We start from the raw sequence: 21,396 nt of genomic DNA, 5'->3' as shown, positions 1-21,396 counted from the left end.
ACGGTTCAGACAAGAAAGAAGAAGGCAAGCAAACCAAGATATCAGGAGATAGATTCTGTAGAGAGATTGGTGTACACACATTTGTGTCTGTATATTTATAAAATAATAAGGTATTTGTATAATGAGGCCCTTGGATTTTAGAAACTGGTGCCTCCCTACATGTGAATATAGGCACTGAAATTAAAAGAAGTGTGAGGGAGAGCCGTCTTAAAGATGGTTTGCAAACAAAAAAAGCAAAAAGTGTAATTAATAATTCAGTGAATAGAGAATCAAATGATGATGGCAGTGAGTGATATGTCAATTAATTAAGAAATAATTGTTGACACGAATCAAATAATTAAACATAAAACACACCTTAATTAATCATATCGGTGATATTCCAACTTGTATACAATAAAAAAAAGACACTGCATGACTTTGATTCTGCAGAACATGGCAGTGAGTGAGTGGTGGATAAAGAAGAAAAGTGCAAAAGTGCATCCATATAAGTATCGGATTTTTATTTTAATTAAACTTACTTGAATTTGTAATTACTAATTAGAAGATCTATTATTAGATAACATTCAGAGGATATTGCTTTGAGATTTTGGGACCAAAACTTGGGAGACATATGACTAACCAAAAGTATAACTTCTTCATAAGGATAGTATATGTAAGAACAAAAAGGAAACAAACAAAGTATGCAATTGAAAAAAAAAAAAAAAGAAGAAGCAACCTTGGAATAAATACGAGAAACAAACTTTAATCAGAGATCTGTATTCTTCAGATGTAAAACGAGTGGTTGAGCACTTAAGCATAAAGAAGAAAGACAAAGAAAAGAAGCAGAAGCAGTAGCAGAAGAAGAACTGTTTCTGAGCTCAAGCAAAGAATAATAATTCATAATAATATTCTCTCTTTTTTCTTTCTTTCTTTTTTTCGTTGCTAATTATTACTTGGTTTTATTTTCTTTGGTCTTTGATTTTTCTGTGATATTGTAACTTTTGTTTTGGAGTGCCAATTCTGAAGTGGTCAGTGTAGACGTAGGGGAAGGTGTGGGGTATCCATGCTTTTCTTGTGTCCGTATACTATTGGAGAATCAACTTTTACTCTAGCTATTATTGGTAAGTAACATTTAAGAAGAGAGTTAATGCATTTGTTTTTTTGGCGGTAAGTGAGATGCGGTGTGGTTAAAACGGTTAAACGGATAGTTAAATGGTAATTATTAACTAACTACGTACGTACATGGCCGCCTTCGTCAAAGAATAGTTAACAAAGAGATATTTTCAAAACATTAATAGTAGAGTAATAGAATAGTACTACTATTCACTAGGGACCCAGAAATATCTCGTACTATATGATATAAAAGGTTGCATGAAACACATGGACTTATAACTCGACTTTTCTTTTGTATTTAGAGTGTTCATAAAGGAATGTTATATAGCAAAACTTATAAGCTTGCATTTGTTCTTCCTTATTGAAATTTTCATTTGTTCATCTGTTAACACATAAATAACATGCAACTGAAGACTGAACCCAAATATCTTGTGGATATATATCGTGTGACTGATATTTTTTACTTATTTAATACAAAAGAAATATGAACCAGGAAAATATACACTTGCAATTATTCTTTCTTTTTATATTTTTCCTTCTTTGAAATTTCTCAATTTATATTATCTGGATTTGATTCTAAGGATGAGGGTCCGTCCATTTCATCTTTTGTTTGTCTGCTAGAGTAAAGCCATGACCAACTTTTAACATATTGACGACTTAACATCACTTAATCGGGAAAGAGACACACAATTTTGATCGTTCTTGACTTCGTTAATCTTAATCTAAACTCCACGTTGATAAAAAATAAGTGACTCCCATTTTTCAGGTTTTTAATTGTTAATGGGTTATAAAAAATGATCAATTGAACATGATTAATAAATTGGGCCAAAGAACGACGCTTAAAGTAAATGGGCCTTAAAATAGTGAAACAACGGGCCGTGAAAGCAATAATCTCAGAGGGATGGATGATGATTACAGAAGGGTGACGCTGGATAAGTCTTTTCTGGATAAAACACTCTTCATCCTCCTCCTGGAGCAGAGCTCAGAGCTCCATCATCAAATCCTCTTCCAATGGCTTCCTCGCTCGTCTCTTCTTTTCAACCCAGGTATTATATACTCTTCAATTACTCTTTAACCCTTTATGCCGACTCTTCATTCCTCTAGGGTTTTATTTTTCTTTACTTAGCATTTTCTACTCAAAATCTCTTTGAATTGTTGGGTTCATGAGCCTTTCAAGTACAAAAAGAGTCTCTTGTTAGTTTTAATCTTTAGAAATCTACGGTAAACGTCAACTTGGTTGGTGAATTTTAGAACTTTTGGAAAATTTGATTGTGTTATGTTGTTATGTGGAACTCAGTAGTATGTCAAAGCAGGATTCTAGAAGTTTTATGAAAGTTCTATTATAATGCAGCTCTTCCTTAATCTCAGTTCCTGTGTATTGGTGATAGAGTTTTACGTTTCTAGACATGTTTGGTTCTGAAGATAAGAGTACATTTCCCTTTGTTTTTTAGGTCAGCATTTTTGGGAGATAGGAATGTGTTCAAGGTATCATCAAGCACGCCATTTGCTCAAGTGGGGTATTCCAGTAAGACCATTGAGTGCAAGGAATCAAGGATAGGAAAGCAACCGATCGCTGTACCTTCCAATGTAACCATTGCTTTAGAAGGTCAAGACTTGAAGGTGAAAGGTCCACTGGGAGAGCTAGCTTTGACTTACCCACGAGAAGTTGAGCTTACCAAGGAAGATTCTGGTTTGTTAAGGGTTAAAAAAACTGTTGAAACTAGAAGAGCCAACCAAATGCATGGCCTTTTCAGGTAACACACTTCTCATCTTTTCTTGGTTTAACTTCTTGAGGTTAAAGATTGTTTGTTCTAATCCTTTTTATAACTTGTAGGACGCTTACGGATAACATGGTTGTGGGAGTATCAAAGGGATTTGAGAAAAAACTTATACTAGTGGGAGTTGGTTATCGTGCAACAGTGGAAGGGAAAGAATTGGTGCTGAATCTCGGGTTTTCTCACCCGGTTAAGATGAAGATACCGGATAGCCTGAAAGTGAAAGTGGAAGAGAACACAAGAATCACTGTGAGTGGTTACGACAAGAGTGAAATTGGGCAGTTTGCTGCTACGGTTAGGAAGTGGAGGCCACCGGAGCCGTACAAGGGTAAAGGAGTCAAGTATTCTGATGAGATTGTTCGGAGGAAGGAAGGAAAAGCTGGAAAAAAGAAGTGATGGTCTTCAGTTTCATTTGTTATGTCTACTTACTTACCTACTCTCAATGTTAAATGTGTATTTTGCTCATATTTTGTGTTTAGAAATTGAAGATGTTTGTTTTGGGATTCTTGCAGATTGTTTAAAGGAACCCATTAATTGTTTTTTATGCTCTGAGATATGTCATCTGAAATGTTTTTAGGTGCTTTGATGGGAAAATTTCTATTTGAAAAAGGATCATCAACTTAGTATTAGGCATTTTAACAAACTTGAAGTGTAAAATTGAATCTATTCATTCAGTGTTGTGTGCATAACGTGTTAAATCCTGACCAATTGAACCGAACCGAACCAATCCCGGATTGAAACCAAAATAGAAATCAAATCTAAAACCAAAATCGTACCGGTAGACGTCAATGTCGGTTAAATTCTTCTAAAAAACTTGAATCCAATAGAAAATGCCAAAATGGTAACTATAACCGCTAACCAAAACTTCGTTTATATTTGATTAAAATCACAATCAAAAACCAAAAACCAAAATCGATTAAAACCGGAATCAAATCTAAAACCAAAATCGTACCAGTAGATGTCAATGTCGGTTTAAATTCTTTTTTTTTTTTATAACCGAAATAAAAAAACACGGATTGAAATTTTTTTTTGGTTTGGGAGAGAGAGTTCACCGGAGCGGAGGCCGATAAAACTCGTCCATTGTTGTCTCAGCTACGAAGATGAGAAGCGAAGCAGTGAAGAGACCGAGAAAACAGGTTGACGAAGAAGAGCTAACAATGTCTGAGCCTAAAACCAAGTACGATCGTCAACTCAGGTATTACTCTTTTTTCTCCTCCAACTCTTATTATCTCTCGCTCTTTATACGATTCTCTGTTGGGAACTGATGAAGTAATCGGGGGGTATGGGGTTTGATTTGGAAAAAAAATCGTAGGATTTGGGGGGAGCTAGGTCAAACGGCTTTGGAAGAAGCGAGTATCTGTTTGCTCAATTGTGGCCCTACTGGCTCCGAAACTTTGAAGAATCTCGTCCTTGGTGGAGTTGGTAGCGTCACCGTCGTTGATGGATCCAAGGTTCAGCTTGGTGACCTCGGAAACAATTTCATGGGTACAGACTAACTTTTTTTTAACCTTTTTCTTGTATATCCTTTCCATCTGGGGGTTTTTGGGGACTTACTTAGGTTATTATTGGTGTTTTTTGACATGTGAAGTTGATTTGAAGAGTGTTGGCCAGTCTAAAGCCAAATCTGTTTGTGCGTTTCTCCAAGAGCTTAATGATGCTGTTAAAGCTAAGTTTATCGAGGAGAATCCTGACACTTTGATTACAACTAACCCATCTTTCTTCTCCCAGTTCACTCTCGTTATAGCTACTCAGGTACTATTCTCTTTCTGTTTGTTGAGATGTGATTCTTGCTTACAGTCAATTACCAGGGCAAAGTCTTCCCTGTCCTTCAGGGGATATTGCTATATTAGTCTTTTCAATGTTATTTAACTCATTTTTCCATCCCATTCTCCGATGTTGGTTTCTTGTAGCTGGTGGAAGATTCAATGGTGAAACTTGATAGGATCTGTCGAGAAGCTAACGTCAAGTTGGTTTTGGCTCGCTCTTACGGCCTTGCTGGCTTTGTTCGCATCTCTGTAAAGGTAATTACCCTATATGTGTCGGATAACTATACTTATGGCCAATAATATCCTGCAGTTTGGATATTGACCACGGGGAAATGCTAAGTTCTATTCTTTTCTTGTTTATCAGGAGCACACCATAATTGACTCAAAACCTGATCATTTTCTTGACGACCTTCGCTTGAATAATCCATGGCCTGAACTCAGGAGGTTCACTGCTCTCGTTTTCTCTCTCATTATGTTGTGTGGCATCTTTTAACATTGTGGTTGTGGATGGACGATTGAGTGATTTCTGATAATTATTCATTGAACGGCAGTTTTGTGGAAACCATCGACCTAAATGTATCAGATCTCGCTGCACATAAGCACATACCTTATGTCGTCATTCTTGTAAAGATGGCTGATGAATGGGCTCAATCCCATGGTGGTAATCTTCCCTCGACCAGAGAAGAAAAAAAAGAGTTTAAGGTGTAGTTTTTTTTTGTAACGTAGCAAATTCATTAGGTAGCCTGCTTTCTTCTGCTTCCTTGNTATTCTGCTTCCTTGTTTTAATTTCTATATCCTTGAAATCTAAGGATTTGGTTAAGTCCAAGAGGGTAACTTTGGATGAAGATAACTACAGAGAAGCTATTGAAGCCGCTTTCAAAGTTTTCGCTCCTTGTGGAATCAGTAAGTAGATATCTTGTTTGGCGTGGGTATAACTTGACTTAATATTTGGTGCTTCCATGCCACATAGGTTTATTGTTTTAATGGTTGAGTACTTTAGATGTACGTTGATATTGGAGGTCAAATCACAGTATCCCTTATGCTGAGCCAAATTTGTTTTCTCTTCCAGGTACAGAGATTCAAAAAATTATTAATGATAGTTGTGCTGAAGCAAGTTCAAATTCCTCGGATTTTTGGGTGATGGTGGCGGCTCTGAAGGTTTGAAACTTGAAACTTGCTTTAGCAAAACTCATATTGCAAGTGGTTGGGCAAATTTTCAGGGTTTTTGAATTGTTCAGAGTTTGAATTCAATAAAAATCTTATGTTTCCATTGACCACAACTCACTTTGATTTAATCTCATAAAGTACTCATACATAAACTTTACCTGCAGGAATTTGTTTCAAACGAAGGTGATGGAGAGGCACCCCTTGAAGGCTCTATACCAGATATGACGTCTTCAACTGAGTGAGTGCACCTGCCTAAATGGCACTGAAATCCATCTTCAATCTATTTTTCACATTCATAATGCAACTGTATGCTTGTTCCTTGCAGACACTATATCAATCTGCAGAAAATTTATTTAGCCAAAGCTGAGGCTGATTTTCTTTTCATGGAGGAACGAGTAAGAAACATTTTAAAGAAAATCGGTCGAGACCCTAGCAGCATATCAAAACCAACAATCAAGAGCTTCTGCAAGAATGCAAGGAAACTTAAAGTGAGAATACTTACATTCGAAACAAGTTTTATTTGTATTCAAATGTCGATGTTCTGCCTGTTGCGTATTTGCCTTTTCTTTTGGGGGAGTATCAGAACATTTGTTTTGAGTAAAACATAAACCGCATTCCGTGCTTTGTAGGTATGCAGATATCGTATGGTAGAGGACGAGTTCTGCAATCCTTCTGTAACGGAAATTCAAAAGTATTTAGCAGACGAGGACTACAGGTACGAATGTCTTCACAGAATTTTCCCTTTTCATATGAGTACAAAATCAGCAGATGATTTGAAAGGTGTCATTTCTACAAAACGGTTGCCCTTTTGTCTGTCTAATGATACATGCAGTAAGATGTTGTGATTGAATATTGTACGAGCATTTTGCAAAACTGCAAATTTTTTACAGTATAAGTTCTTCATTTAATTAACCTGAACTAACCAAAATCTTTTAGTTTATCTTAGGCTTACACAGCAGCAAAATAGATGCTGGCTTTAGTTCAAAACTTTTTCTTTTATGCTTGCATGTTTAGCTCTTATGCTGATACTGTTACCGTCACAGTGGTGCAATGGGATTTTATATTCTTCTCAGAGCTGTTGACAGATTTGCTGCCAACAATAACAAGTTTCCTGGACAGTTTGATGGGTAAGAAACTCATAATGGCATGAAGCTCAATCTTATTTCTTTGTTTGGCTATTAACATGCAATATGTTTTGCTTTGCTAGAGGAATGGATGAAGACATATTTCGGTTAAGAAATATTGCCTCGAGTCTTCTTACCGACTTGGGCTGTAATGGCTCTGTAGTCCCCGATGACCTCATCAATGAGATGTGCCGGTTTGGTGCCTCAGAGCTTCATGTCGTATCTGCCTTTATTGGAGGAATCGCGTCTCAAGAAGTCATCAAGGTTCGATTCATATATCCTTCTTATTGTTTCAATTTCAAGAGTCTTATGTGGGATTCACCAGCTTATAGACATGCACACCGAGATGATTTCATTTCTAATCGTCTCTCTCTCTCTCTCTTTCTTCGTTGCAGCTTGTCACGAAGCAGTTTGTTCCGATGGTGGGGACATACATCTTCAATGGCATTGATCACAAGTCTCAGTTATTGACATTGTAGAAGATCTTTCTTTACACGTTGGCTTGAAACTGACAGAGAGAGAGAGAGAGAGAGAGGGAGTGAGCTTTGATCATATCCATTTTATTCTTCATCTTGCTTCGCTTTGTCCTTTGTCCTTGGGGTTTGCAAAAAAAAAAATTTGAGGTTGCATTTGTGTAACATTTACCAGATTGGGTGAAGCTAGTTTCATAAAATGGGCCAGAGAAAGCCCATTTTACACATGATTCTAGTCGGAAAAGGTTTAATGAGATGATTTCTACAAATCATAGAGAGTACCTTGTGGACGAATTTGCATTATGTTAACATCAAAAGTTGCTATCAAGAAAATGGGGTCCAAGAATAAGATCAATCAAAATGGAATATTAATATTGTCTAGAACGTTAATGGGCATAAAAAATCAATTACATCAATTTGCTACTTCAAGAGAAAAGATATGAGCCACAAATATAATTTGGGGATTTAGGGGAAATAAAGACAATTAGAAATGGGTGTGGGGTTATGACAAATGCATGAATAATAGAGGCCATCGAAGCTCGGTGGGTTTCACTACCATGGCATTTCGTTCTGCATAAAAGTATAACTTGCATCCTTTCTCTTTTTTTCTTTTTCTTAAGTGTATGTATATATATATATATTTGCATTTGATTTTTTTAATTACACCCTTTCACTTGTTTACTTTTAATGTCGATCGCATCCGACATATCCGCGTCTGTCGTTTCCATCTACATTGAGTTTAACTTTTGTGAATTTTGACAAAAAAAAAAAGTTGTAATGATGTGAAACGGATCTTTTATTTAATATATAATTCAGTCATCATCCATTAACATAGTCTACGATAGAAATATAACGCATTATGCTAGTGACAATATTGATATGTTACTGACGGAGTCACGGTACACACACTGTCGGTATCGGTATGATTATGAACTTAGGTTATGTTTATATCCTTATAAAACAAACAATGTGTATGTTTATAAATTAAATTATATATTCTTGATTAAAAAGCACAAAAAGTTAAGATTTTCAACTTTTATTGTAATATTATTGCTTTATATTCATACTTAATCAACTTGATTACGTGTCCAAAAAAAACTTTAATGAAAGAGAGCTTCTGATTAATTAGAAAAACATCGTTGTCTATATATGGATTGTACGTGGGACGTAGAGAGTTGCTGCGTCCCACAAGTTATGATGCCAATAATATGTATTTAAGCATTCGGCACGAGTTGGATAGTAGGGGTTTGAGGGATCATCTCTCCATATAATATAGAAGATAGTGGTTTTTGAAAGGAGGAGTTAACAACAAGAAACAGATAGATGGATGGAAATGGGATGTCAGCTTTAAAGGGGCTTTGCTTGAAGAAGACCAAACTTAGACATTGAATTAGGTAAAGTGGCAGTCTCCTCTTTCAAGCAAAGCACCTAACTTCTACCATCTTCTCTCACCGATTCATTGATTTCCCAATTTTAAGTTTAATATTTTATGACTATTAATATATTGTTGTTCATTGGTTGAATTATTTTTCACTTATGGATACATAAATTGCTTTCTTTTTTCTTTCTTAGTATATAAACAAAATCTCTGTTTTTTCTTCTTTTAAATATCATTAAAAGAAAAAAACAGAAAATAATTTGCTATAGTTACAGTTTTTATCTGCCACCTACTAATAAAACTATAGGACATTGTTTTTGAGATTAAATATATCTGTGCAACATATCGATAACATTCTATAAATTATGTGTATATGTATGTATGTAGTAGACAAACATGTTTGATATAAAACCATGTGGTTTGATTTACAGCTATTGTGACACACCATACACGTTATACTTGACCATCACCTCTATTCACAAATTATAATATTTGCTGTATTTCCAAGCTAATGACATCTTATCAACAGCTCTTAATTCAACGTTAAGTACCCCTAGTTAAATTTATTTGGGCTTCAGATTTTGATACACAGATTCCACTATAATAGTCACTACGATCTGCTATATATGTTGTGTAAATGTCAACAACGTCTTTAAAATGAAGATGAACTTGCCACATTCTCTAGTACGTATCGTTTGTTTTAAAATTTGGATGTTAAGTTACAGAGCTGTTAAATACAGGGTACAGGAATGGAATTTCTAAGAAATGATCAAAAAGTTTGAATGATTAGAACAAATTTACAAAAATTTATGAGTAAAGTTTTACATCGAGGTTTATTCAGTGTAAAATCACACATTTACATATTCTTTTTGAGAGTAAACAAAAAAAAATTACAATTTATTTGAACCTTAGATGCACCGGTGGTGGAGGGCAATCTGTTAATGCCGTCGTTGTTGTTTTTCCGTCCAAGTTCTATACATCTACTTATATTCAATGTCTCTCTCGGAATAATATTACAACATCCCTGCATCATACATTGATCATATTATAATGATTTTTTTTTTGAGTAATTAAAATACAGTAGGAATCGAAAATTAACATTGCTAAGCGATGTTTTAGAGATGAAAATTGATTAGACCTCTATTTGGGACTATTTCGATTTTATACATGTCCTTGATGCTTGCATCCCAGCCCGCTGTTGTTATGTCCGCTATGGCTTATGTCCTTACTTCTGGACACTTGAACAAAGGCATCGTATATGGGAGTGAAGAAGAAAAAGATTTGACTCACTTTGTTCCAGAATTAATTGCATTATCCATATCAGATGAAAATTGATTAGATCTCTATTTGGGATTATTTCGATTTTAGAATTTCTAAACTGGTTTTTACAGTTATTTATTTTTTTTAATTGATCAGATTTTGTGAAAAAAATTTATAATCTAATCATTTTTTTTTTAATTTGGATGAGTTTATTATAGGTTCTTTTGCGGAAAAAAAAAGATTAGGTGAGTTAAATCTTTGCATGAAATAGGAAAGTGCTAAGGTGTATACATAAATTGGTATTACCTAGACGGATTGGGATATTTAAACTATAAGATAGAATATTTAAACCGGATAAAAAAAATATCAATGATAGATCTGATGATATACAGAGCTATTAGCATTATTAAATAAAAGTGGATAACATTTTGATCCAATCAATTCATTTCACTACAGTCTCGTTCAAACAAATCATAGCACCGACTTCTTGAATGTTCACATGCCATGAGCTATTGAGCACAGCCATCGATGGAATATTACATTAAGAAATTAAAATTTTGAATTATTTTTGGTTGTTTTTTCCTCCCACCAATGAGTTCGGAAATCTGGTTGAGAAAAGAATTAGAGTCCACCAGACATACCAAATTTAAAATGATACGAGTACTATTTTATCAATCAAATATATGTGTGTGTTTATGTTTCAGTTACGACCTGAATATGTGTTCCCTAGGACTGAAAAAGATGTCTTCAAACCGGTCTTTTGAACTGAATTTCATAATACTAATTAATTCTACGACATTGAGAACTGAAATTTTTGTAAATTTGATAAATTAACGTCGTAGAGCATCTTTATATGGAAGACATGATTGGTTAATTAACTCAACTAACATGTACGTAAACAAACTAAATTTTCCAAAATGTATATATGTAATCATCGTATTAATTAGGCTTAAAAAATCCAGTATTTGTCAGAGAGACATTATTAACAATGACCAATATAGTCGAACAAAAACGAAAAATATAATAATCCCTATCCAGAAAAGTGAAGATGCACAGATGCAGAATACTCCAAAACTAATACCGATCGAGCGGCATAACCATATAAATCAAAGTTTAGGATTGTTAAAATTGATGAACAAATCTATGGCCAAAGTCATGTGGCATATATAATATGATTTTGGACACAAGTTACACAAACTTATGAAACATTCATGATGACACGTGGAAAACCTCGTGACATTGGACCCACTAGTCATTTTTGGGGATACTGATTTTGCAGTGAGCCTTGTGATGCAAAACGAAAAACATCACATGATGGGCTAGTACAGTCGCAGAATCTCTCATCTCTCTCTCTCTCTAATGAACTGAAAAGACCCGACTAAAATAGTAATAACTGCCTCTGACATTTAGGTAACCGATACATATATAATGCTTCTTGGTGTTGCATGTAAAAATACTACTATAGTTCAGCGGGTCAAAAATGGACGTGTTACTATACGATGGCGAGTGGCATGCAATGCATTAAACTAAAACTAGACGAGTGTGTAGGCTAGCATTTATAAGGCTTGTGCTATGAAAAAAAACTAACGGTGTTGGTTCCTTAAGATCACGTGAAAATGAATGAATACGCTGGGGTTTTTTACAACCAATATATATTGAAATGTCAATTACTATTTACCAACCAATTTAAGTTCCCCCACACCTATTCTGATCATTTGGCGAGGGCCAGCTCTAAGCTAAAGTCAGAATCAACCAATAAAAGTGCCTCTCTCATTCATTCCAATGTCTCAAATCGCTATACGCAAAACACACATGGCATTTGTGACACACCTACGTAATTAACGTGTTTAATAACTAGGCTACTTACATGTTACGTATAACATATTACAACTCGAAAATAAATATAATTTATCTAGTTTGTTTGTATCAACAAGTTATTATATATTTATATCTAATATATTAAGAGACCAGAAGACCAAAAATCGTGGTACCATGCTTCTTTTTTGTTTGTCATAACGTAATTGGTAAACATTCATTAAGAAATTAAAAAATCATACACATAATTACTTTTATTTTTTTCAAGTGACAATTGCGTTTTGTTTGTATCATAGTGATTGGGTGAATAAAGGTATTTTGACTTTACAAGCATTATATGAATCGGTGCAGAACAGTTAAAAAAGAAAGAGATTGTGGTAACTTTATAAGCATTATATATATTTGGTTAATAACATAGGACAAAAGAAAACCTATTTACCATTCATTTAAGACTATCTGAACGTATAATAATATCCCAAACTGACGTAAAAAATATTTAAAGGTGATATATACTCAAAAGCTTTCTTTTTCAGATTAATATATTTTTCTCATCTACAAATATTTTGTTTCTGTGTTACAGAAAATTATTGTTTTAATTTATAATTTCAATAGATGATAGGGGCAGATTAAAAAAAAACTTAGAAGACACGAGGAGGGTATTATTGTCATTAATGGTGAAGAAAAAGAATAATTATATTTACTAAAGGGACAGATTAGTAAATATACCAAAATATAGGGACAGATTGGTAAAGTTTACAAAAATATTGGTGTGTTTATTAATTAAATAAAGAAGTAGAGAGACGGTTAAGAAGTCGTTCTGATTTCGTCTCTCTTCTCTTTAACGTCGTCTTCGTCTTCTTCATCTCTCTCTCTCTCCAATATTTTCAGCTTCTTTCAATATTAGATAAGAGAGAGAAGAGAGCTTCTTCAAATTCTCTCTCTAGAACTGTGAAAATCTCAGGTTCTGATTTTGGAAGCTCTTGGCGAATTTAGTTGTTCCTTCTTGGGTCTATTTGATGTTATAGTGTTAGGTTCTTCCGATGATGAAGCTCTCTGGCTTGTTGTTGAAATAGCTATCTCGAGATTTCTGGCGATCTTTAGTGGAGAGGAAAATGTCTTCGACGAAGATGAAAGGAGAGTATTCTTCTTCTAGAAGCTTCGTTTCAAGGAAATATACAATTTTACTCTGCTTAGGAAGCTTCTGCCTCGGTTTGTTCTTCACCGATCGGTAAATTTTTTGAGAGTATTCTCAACTTTCAACTCTAAGATACTTAAAGTTGATAGCTTTTAACCTTAAGATACTTAAATTTGATGGCTTTTTGCTTACTATATAATTCACTATCGTAGAGAACTCATGATTCTGTTGTTGTTACTTGTTGGTGGTGGTTGCAGGATGTGGAGTATTGAGGAATCTAAAGGCATGTCTCGTCCATCTGTAACCGAAGCTGAAAGATTGAAACTTATCTCTGAAGGTTGCAATCCAAAACCTGTGAGTTAGTCAAACAACATCATGGATTTTGTTCTTTCTTGGTTTTGGTTATATGAGAAAATCTGATTGGGTTTATCCCTTAGCTTTATCAGAAAGAAGTCAAAAGAGATCCTCAGGCTTTTCTTGGACAAGTAGCCAATACACATATTGCATTACAGTGAGTTTTTTTTTTTTTTTATCTTGTGCTTGTACGGAAAAAAGGAGCTTTCTTGAACTTTTTTTTTATGTTTTAACAACATTTTTTGTGTGTGATTTGCAGGACATTGGATAAGACTATTTCAAGCTTAGAGATGGAGTTAGCTGCAGCAAGGTCTGTCCAGGAATCTTTACAAAACGGTGCTCCTGTCTCAGATGATATGGGGAAGCAGCAACCGCAGGTGAAGAGACGGTATTTGATGGTTGTAGGGATTAATACAGCTTTTAGTAGCAGAAAGAGAAGGGATTCTATTCGAGCTACCTGGATGCCTCAAGGTTTATATAAACACTTTTCCTGGCTTCAGTCTCTTCTGGATTCTTAATAGCATGTTTACTTATCTTTGATCATTTTTTGTTCCTTGATGGTTTTATCGGTTTTTAGGCGAGAAAAGAAAGAGACTTGAGGAAGAGAAGGGGATTATTATCCGGTTTGTCATTGGTCACAGGTGAGATTTCAATGTCCATTAGTGTAAATTTAGTTTCTCATGTGAGTTTTTTCATTCTTGTTCACTGTATATTGATGATGTGTGTCATTGAGTTTATAGTGCCACGGCCGGGGGAATTCTAGATCGAGCTATAGAAGCTGAGGACAGGAAGCATGGAGATTTCTTGAGACTGGTATACTTTTGTTTTAGTTCACACGTTGAACAAGTACAAGGCCTAAGTTTTCAGCTCTTATCTTCATTTTCATTGCTCCCTTTGTTTTTGGTATAGGACCATGTTGAAGGGTACCTAGAGTTGTCAGGCAAGACGAAAACTTACTTTTCTACAGCTTTTTCAATGTGGGATGCAGATTTCTATGTCAAAGTAGATGATGATGTTCATGTAAATATAGGTAAGTTCTAAGAACGAGTTGAATTGGTTTTATCATTTATGTCATGTTGCATATGTTATGCTGGTAAAGACTAACGGATTCATCAATGCTTCACTGAAATGTCTGCAGCAACACTTGGGGAAACTCTTGTTAGACACCGGAAAAAACCACGGGTCTATATAGGTTGCATGAAATCTGGTCCTGTCCTCTCTCAAAAGTAAATCCATGTCTCTGTTTCCTCCTTCAAACTATTTTTAGTTTTGGTTATTTCTTTTGTTAAGTCGTGTTGGTTTTGTGGAGCAGAGGTGTGAGATACCATGAGCCAGAGTACTGGAAATTTGGTGAGAATGGGAACAAATACTTCCGTCATGCTACTGGACAGTTGTACGCTATTTCAAGAGACTTGGCTTCTTATATATCAATCAATCAGTAAGCTGAAGATGAGATTACATTGTAGTCATATTACCTCGTGAAGTCTCTTCGTTCTTATATATGTTAAATGTTTCAGGCATGTTCTTCACAAGTATGCGAACGAAGATGTTTCATTAGGAGCTTGGTTTATCGGAATTGATGTGAAACACATTGACGATAGAAGATTATGCTGTGGCACTCCTCCTGGTATTTCTTATGCTCTTTTTTGTATCCTGCAAGTTTACTAGGCTTGGTTTGATACTTTCTAGATGTTTTTAAGTGTATTGATTTTGAGTGCTTAGGATAAAATATCAACATCATTGGTGTTCTGCACCTAACTAAAGGCTTAAAGTGAAGAGACCTTATCTAAAGAGATGACTCGTCCCTATCAAAGTCTCTACTGATACAAAGTCGTACCAAGAACCTAAATGTTTATGATTTGACAATAGCATGAAAACTTACTTGTTGTTTCAAACCTGAAAATATACTCAGAAGATGTTAACAGTTTTAGCTTTGGTATTTGCAGATTGTGAATGGAAAGCTCAGGCTGGAAACATCTGTGTAGCATCATTCGACTGGAGTTGCAGCGGAATCTGCAGATCAGCAGATCGCATCAAAGAGGTTCATCGACGCTGCGGTGAAGGCGAGAAGGCTCTTTGGAGTGCCACATTTTGACATAGAAACACATACAGTAAATGATAAAACATAACGGTTTTGTTCATCCCCCAAAACAGCTCAAAGATCAGACAAAAGTACAGAGATACAACAATTCCAAGAGGCAAGAGTTACCCACTTTTTGTATTCATAGGTACATAGGAGAGGCAGGATTAGAGAGAGAAGTGTGGAAAGTGGAAACCTCTGGCAAGAATCGCGATTGCGTTTGGATATGTTACGATTGTGGCGTTTCCGTTTTAGTAGTACATATAAGGAACGCCATGCCTGTATTCGTTTTGGGAGCAAGTTGTGGATTTGTTTACATCAATACAAAATTATGCCCTCCTTCTTTTGGCTATCAAACTACATATTGCACATTATAGACATAAATCTAATTATCACGAGCTTTAAAACTACTTAAGCTTAACAATGTCTATTAGAGCATCATTAGTGGAGTAACCCTCCTAAATTACTAACATATTAATTAATAATATAATTAATATTAAATTAATTAAAGCAATTCTAAGAGAACTTTAGCAAAAACATACCTCCACTAGAGAACCCAAAGAAGGTTGCTCAATTAACAAAATTTTACAAATTATTTATGTTATTTATACAAAATCATCCCTCCATATGCTTGATAGATTTTTCTGGTTGCATTTGTACCAATATGCAAGTCTACGTACCAGTTAGCATAGTGAACCTGCTGCTGCTTCTCCATCCATCTTAACAATCTGCTGCTTCTCTTCATCTACGTACCAGTTAAGATAGTGAACCTTTTAGATTTTTGTAGCAAGCACTGGTCGAACGGGATGAACAAAACAAGCCTTTCACGAGAGAGCTCAGACTTGGGTAGGCCATTCAAAATGCAGGCTTCCGAGACAATGAACAGACCAGCTGCTTTGGCTTGTTTACGGAACTCAGAAACTACCAATTGATGGCACTTCTATGCATTTGATACTTTGGTTCAGACCACTTGAGATATATATAACACATGAGCTATGGGAGGAAAAATGATAGTGTCAGTTACCTTCAACGGGTCTAGTTTGTGAGATAAAACTGACAACAATGGTGTAAGCTGCGATCGAAAGCTAGGAACGTCCAGGACTGATCTCATTCGGAAGCATAGCACGTACAAGATTGCCTACAGTCACAGAAAAAGTAACAAATTTAAATCATCAGTGTTAGGGGAGAAAACAAAACTCAACAGTCAACAGTGTCGCTCTGTGTAGCACCACATCTCAAGAACCTTTGCATATATCATCCCTAACATCAAACATGTGACAGAGGACTAACCAGACATCCCTAATATCTTAACCTTTTTGAGCAAAACATGTTCTTTCTTTCAAACACAATTGCACAACATATAAAGTAACTAACCTATTTGCAGAGAGAAAGAACTAAACGACAATAACAAAAGCTTCAATGAAAGGATTTGAAGCTTAGCAAACGTGACACAATGCATTTGCCACAATCATCTCCATGAGCATCAACTCACTAACTTCCTCCTCTACGTCTTCACCAGTTTATCCAGCTTCTCTGTTACAGGATAAACTAATATCTAGAGGATTCTGGCTTAAAGGTTTGAGCACCGGCTTGATGACGTTCCATCTGCAGAGACAATTGCCAAATTAGCATATCAATCTCAATTTCAATTTCAATTCCTCGTTTGATGCACATAAATAAAACCAAAGACTTACCAGACATAAAGTATGGAAGCAATCTCTTATAACGTCGTTTGAAGTAACTCCTCTGCTTCTACATTTCTTAATCCACAAGCATGAGCTTTGATTCCATCTTTTCACCACAAACAAAAAAACTAAATCATCATCCATAATTCTTGTAATTATGATCCAAGTCTAACAGATGCTTAAAAGATCAAAGAAACTTACTGTTCGAATCCGGACATTTGCAACGAGATATATGGTATTGTTCTTCCTTGCTTCGGTTTCTTCTTTGCCGTTTAATTCGCTGTCGTCGGTGGAGTTCGGACTCGGAGAGGAGATGCGTCTGAGACGCAGATCCTTGATGGTGACTCGCGGAGGATACATTCGATCGGTTTTTTTTCCTAAGAGTGATGGTGATGAGATGCGAGTCGCTGGTGGTTCAGTGATTTTTTAGTAGCGAGGATCTCTGTAGCTGAAGGAGACGAGAATCGCATCCTCTTCCGTTGGTTTGGTTCCACCAAAGCTTGAAGCTTCGTCGACTGAGAGAGAGAGAAGAGTTTTTTTAATATTTTATTAGGCAGAGTATCGGTTGCTCCAATGGCTTCCCACAGTATCGATACTCTGCTTGATGGACTCAAAAATGGATTTTTTATTCACAAATGGGGTCCAAATGTGAGAGTAACTCACAGAGTATTCCCCTGTAAAGATGGTCTTAAGTTACTTAGGTAAAGAAAAACTTGGGGAAAGTTGGAAAATTGTGCATAAAAATTCATACTTTTATTTTGTCAGACACACACTTTGGTTCAGACCAGCGTCTTCTTAGTCGAAAACCTAGTGAGAGAATTTAAGAAGAAATTGGAAATGCTGAAGAAGGTGATTGCGACCGGTTTATCGAGGCATGGTGTTCCGTTTGCAGAATCTGAGGGTCAAGTGGTCTCTTTTGTCTCTAATTGCCTTAATAGAGGTATGATTCTCTCTTTAGCTTCCCCGATTTCTCATTATTCTTCTGTGGCTACCAAAGTTTTGGTTTTTGTTGGTGTCTGAATCCGAGTGTGAAGTGGTCGTTACTTCCAAATCGAAGTTTCCAGGACCAAGAACTTAGTGAACTTACTTGTGATTTGGGTACAGAAAATTACGTTCAGAGACGAAGAATTAATGGATTGTTTTAGTTGTGATTAAGCTTTAACTGATTAAAAGGTAACAACTTGAAGACGAATGTGAACAAAAGGGAGAAATTGATAAGATTTTTTTTAGTATTGATGCTGGTTGAGTGTTTTGTTTCTCTACTGGGTTTGGGATTGTTGTGTGTTTGATTGATGTGTTTTACTGTTTTGTATTTGGTCTGTATAGTCTCTTACATTCCTGCACCATCTCCGTTTCCAGGTTTTGCATCCTTCTATAATTTATAGAATCTCTCTTTTGTTTTTTCCATCAATCGAGATTAATTCACATATCTTTCACATCAAACTTGCATTCAAATCCTAGTATTTTATTTTCTGGTGTTTTAGAGTAGTTCTTGATTGTGTAAATTTATTTGTTCATTCACATGGATGGGGGTATCAATGGGACCTTGTTGATGGATTGGTATGTTTTTAAATGGTATACACTCATGCTTGACACATGGAAGAACATGGTGTGTCATTGTCATAGAAAGCCCACAAGCCCCTTAGAAATCTCATCTCCTGGTGCAANAAAAAAAAAAAAAAAAAAAAAAATCTCATCTCCTAATTATCCAGTTGAGATTCTCTTGTGTCCTTTTAAAGAAAAATAAGATGTAATATTTAGTAAAGATCCAGTATAAGAGATATATTGCCAGTTTTATTTAAAGACTACAAGATAGTCTTGTAAGTATACCATGTAAGTTGTAACAGGTGTGCCTGATCTTATACACATATCTTCATGAAGAGGAGGATGCAAATATCTATATAAATGAGAAGACAAAAGGGCTGGGAACTTAACTAAGTAAAATACAGCTATGGCGGAAACAAAGAATTGGATCCCAATATGGTTTCCTTTGATGGTGTTGGGATGTTTTGGTCTGAATTGGTTGATCAAGATGGTGAATGTGTGGCTCTATGAGTTCAGCATTGGGGAGAACATGTACTATTTGCCACCAGGAGATTTGGGTTGGCCTTTCATTGGCAACATGTTGTCTTTTCTCAGAGCTTTCAAGACTTCTGACCCTGACTCCTTTACCCGCACTTTAATCAAAAGGTACTCTATTTTTATATTTAAAAATCTTAAAGGTAAATACGTTTACCAATCCCGTGGATATGTTACAGATTCCGTATCCATGTTATATCTTGATTTTGATTTTGGGACTTAGTTTTGTTGTCAATGATGTGTAGGTATGGACCTAAAGGTATCTATAAAGTGCACATGTTTGGGAACCCAAGTATAATAGTAACAACACCAGACACTTGCCGGCGTGTGCTGACAGATGATGATGCGTTCAAGCCTGGTTGGCCAACATCTACAATGGAACTAATTGGAAAGAAGTCATTCATTGGTATCTCTTTTGAAGAACACAAGCGGCTCAGGCGTTTGACTGCTGCTCCAGTCAATGGTCATGAAGCCCTCTCTAATTACATACCATACATTGAAGAAAACGTTATCACCGCTCTGGACAAGTGGACCAAAATGGGAGAGTTCGAGTTCTTGACTCATCTGCGTAAGCTTACCTTTAGGATCATCATGTACATCTTTCTCAGCTCTGAGAGTGAGAATGTAATGGATGCATTGGAACGAGAGTATACCGCTCTTAACTATGGAGTTCGAGCAATGGCAATCAATATTCCTGGATTTGCTTATCATAGAGCACTCAAGGTCTAAATTAAACCACTTTTTTTTTCAGTTTTCATTATCCTATCTCTTTAAATATTTGGAGGATCATCATGTTTTATTTACAGGCGAGGAAAACACTTGTATCTGCCTTTCAGTCAATAGTTACTGAGCGCAGAAATCAAAGGAAACAGAACATTGTATCGAATAAGGTAGATATGTTAGACAATCTACTTAATGTTAAAGATGAAGATGGAAGAACTTTGGATGACGAAGAGATTATAGATGTTCTTCTGATGTATCTTAATGCCGGTCATGAATCCTCTGGCCACACCATTATGTGGGCTACTATTTTTCTACAAGAACACCCTGAGTTTCTACAAAGGGCAAAGGTAAGTGGAGGAAACTATTTTATTTCCTTGTTGTCATCTTATACTTTGTTCATATGGTAATGGATTTGCATATGATGGCTCTATAGGCCGAACAAGAAATGATCCTGGAAAATAGGCCTGAAGGACAAAAAGGCCTAACTCTAAAAGAAACCCGGCAAATGGAGTTCTTATCACAGGTTAGATTTTGGTCTTCTATGAGTTTAGCACATTAGAGATTTTGTTGGCGATTTGTTTTAGGCGATTGAAAGAGATGTTTCTTCACTAGGTTGTTGATGAGACACTCCGAGTCATAACGTTCTCACTCACCGCTTTTCGGGAGGCAAAGACTGACGTCGAATTGAATGGTTGGTTTCTGTGTAAATACATGAATTATATTGAATACAAAACACCTTTCTAAATGGACATAAGCATTTAGCATGATTTGATTAATCTTGCAGGCTACTTAATCCCAAAAGGTTGGAAGGTTTTGACATGGTTTAGGGATGTCCACATAGACCCTGAAGTGTATCCGAATCCAAGAAAATTTGATCCTTCTAGATGGGATGTAAGTTTAGTGTTATCATCTTACATTGTTCGAGCCATAGAAAGTTGAATTCATTTTGAATGTTTGGATTAAATTTTCAGAAGGGGTTTGTACCAAAAGCTGGTGCGTTCCTTCCTTTTGGTGCTGGAAGCCATCTATGCCCCGGAAATGATCTTGCTAAGCTTGAGATTTCAATTTTTCTTCATCATTTCCTCCTCAAATATCGGTAAGACTTACAAAAATTTGCATCTTCATACATATATTTCTGTGTTATCTTGATATATCCATGGAGATCCATATTGGCAGGGTGAAACGGAGCAACCCAGAGTGTCCTGTGATGTATTTGCCTCACACCAGACCAACTGATAATTGCTTGGCAACAATTAGTTATCAGTAAAAGTGACTCTCATCTTCACCGTTAAGTTTGGTTCATCAATTATGTACTCTTGCGACTCTTGTCTTTATCTTTAGTTGGAAACTTCATCAGACTACATACTCTGTTCCATGAAACAGAGCTTTGTTTTTTCTTCAGTTGGTGTAATAATATCTTTGTTTGCAAACCAAAAATCACTTGTTTCAAAAGAATAAGCCATGTCATTCACGCAACTTTACTCCTTAAA

At 35.7% G+C, this 21,396-nt stretch overlaps 4 protein-coding genes and 1 long non-coding RNA gene across 8 annotated transcripts; 4 read left to right on the top strand and 1 right to left on the bottom strand.

Moving 5' to 3' along the window:
• LOC104754663 (50S ribosomal protein L6, chloroplastic) lies at nt 2,098-3,417 on the top strand (the record flags this gene model as incomplete). The annotated part of the gene is given in 3 exon segments (XM_010476890.2): nt 2,098-2,138; nt 2,544-2,846; nt 2,927-3,417. Coding segments are annotated over 3 exon segments (675 nt in total). The 3' UTR covers nt 3,264-3,417.
• LOC104754662 (NEDD8-activating enzyme E1 regulatory subunit AXR1) lies at nt 3,892-7,669 on the top strand. The gene is made up of 14 exons (XM_010476889.1): nt 3,892-4,062; nt 4,180-4,352; nt 4,456-4,619; nt 4,778-4,888; nt 4,998-5,077; nt 5,185-5,335; nt 5,443-5,536; nt 5,703-5,791; nt 5,965-6,038; nt 6,126-6,288; nt 6,430-6,515; nt 6,844-6,927; nt 7,008-7,188; nt 7,320-7,669. The coding sequence occupies exons 1-14, from the start codon at nt 3,968-3,970 to the stop codon at nt 7,401-7,403; spliced, it is 1,629 nt and encodes a 542-aa protein (XP_010475191.1). The 5' UTR covers nt 3,892-3,967; the 3' UTR covers nt 7,404-7,669.
• LOC104754660 (probable beta-1,3-galactosyltransferase 2) lies at nt 12,672-15,769 on the top strand. Of its 2 annotated transcripts, none has more exons than XM_010476888.2 (11): nt 12,672-13,078; nt 13,243-13,339; nt 13,432-13,496; nt 13,599-13,810; nt 13,917-13,980; nt 14,080-14,152; nt 14,249-14,369; nt 14,478-14,565; nt 14,652-14,777; nt 14,857-14,966; nt 15,286-15,769. In XM_010476888.2, the coding sequence occupies exons 1-11, from the start codon at nt 12,963-12,965 to the stop codon at nt 15,432-15,434; spliced, it is 1,221 nt and encodes a 406-aa protein (XP_010475190.1). In that variant the 5' UTR covers nt 12,672-12,962; the 3' UTR covers nt 15,435-15,769. The 2 variants fall into 2 exon arrangements, with proteins under 2 accessions (XP_010475190.1, XP_010475189.1); XM_010476887.2 differs by having other exon boundaries at nt 13,423-13,496.
• LOC104754658 lies at nt 15,902-17,948 on the bottom strand. Of its 3 annotated transcripts, XR_762149.2 has the most exons (6): nt 17,856-17,948; nt 17,306-17,778; nt 17,114-17,210; nt 16,794-17,024; nt 16,444-16,557; nt 15,902-16,359 (listed from the first exon to the last, which is right to left on the bottom strand). It is a non-coding gene; the product is annotated as an uncharacterized LOC104754658 (long non-coding RNA). The 3 variants fall into 3 exon arrangements; XR_762150.2 differs by lacking the exon at nt 17,856-17,948 and having other exon boundaries at nt 17,114-17,198; nt 17,306-17,407; XR_762151.2 differs by lacking the exon at nt 17,856-17,948 and having other exon boundaries at nt 15,902-16,356; nt 17,306-17,395.
• On the top strand, nt 17,961-21,396 carry LOC104754659 (ent-kaurenoic acid oxidase 1). The gene is made up of 9 exons (XM_010476886.2): nt 17,961-18,044; nt 18,952-19,294; nt 19,429-19,906; nt 19,990-20,253; nt 20,340-20,429; nt 20,519-20,597; nt 20,691-20,797; nt 20,878-21,002; nt 21,083-21,396. The coding sequence occupies exons 2-9, from the start codon at nt 19,056-19,058 to the stop codon at nt 21,171-21,173; spliced, it is 1,473 nt and encodes a 490-aa protein (XP_010475188.1). The 5' UTR covers nt 17,961-18,044; nt 18,952-19,055; the 3' UTR covers nt 21,174-21,396.

The sequence above is a fragment of the Camelina sativa genome, chromosome 17 (assembly GCF_000633955.1).
Source record: "Camelina sativa cultivar DH55 chromosome 17, Cs, whole genome shotgun sequence".
Lineage (NCBI taxonomy): Eukaryota > Viridiplantae > Streptophyta > Magnoliopsida > Brassicales > Brassicaceae > Camelina > Camelina sativa.
Note: the sequence above shows the minus strand (reverse complement) of the source record. Positions and strands in the feature narration are given on the sequence as shown.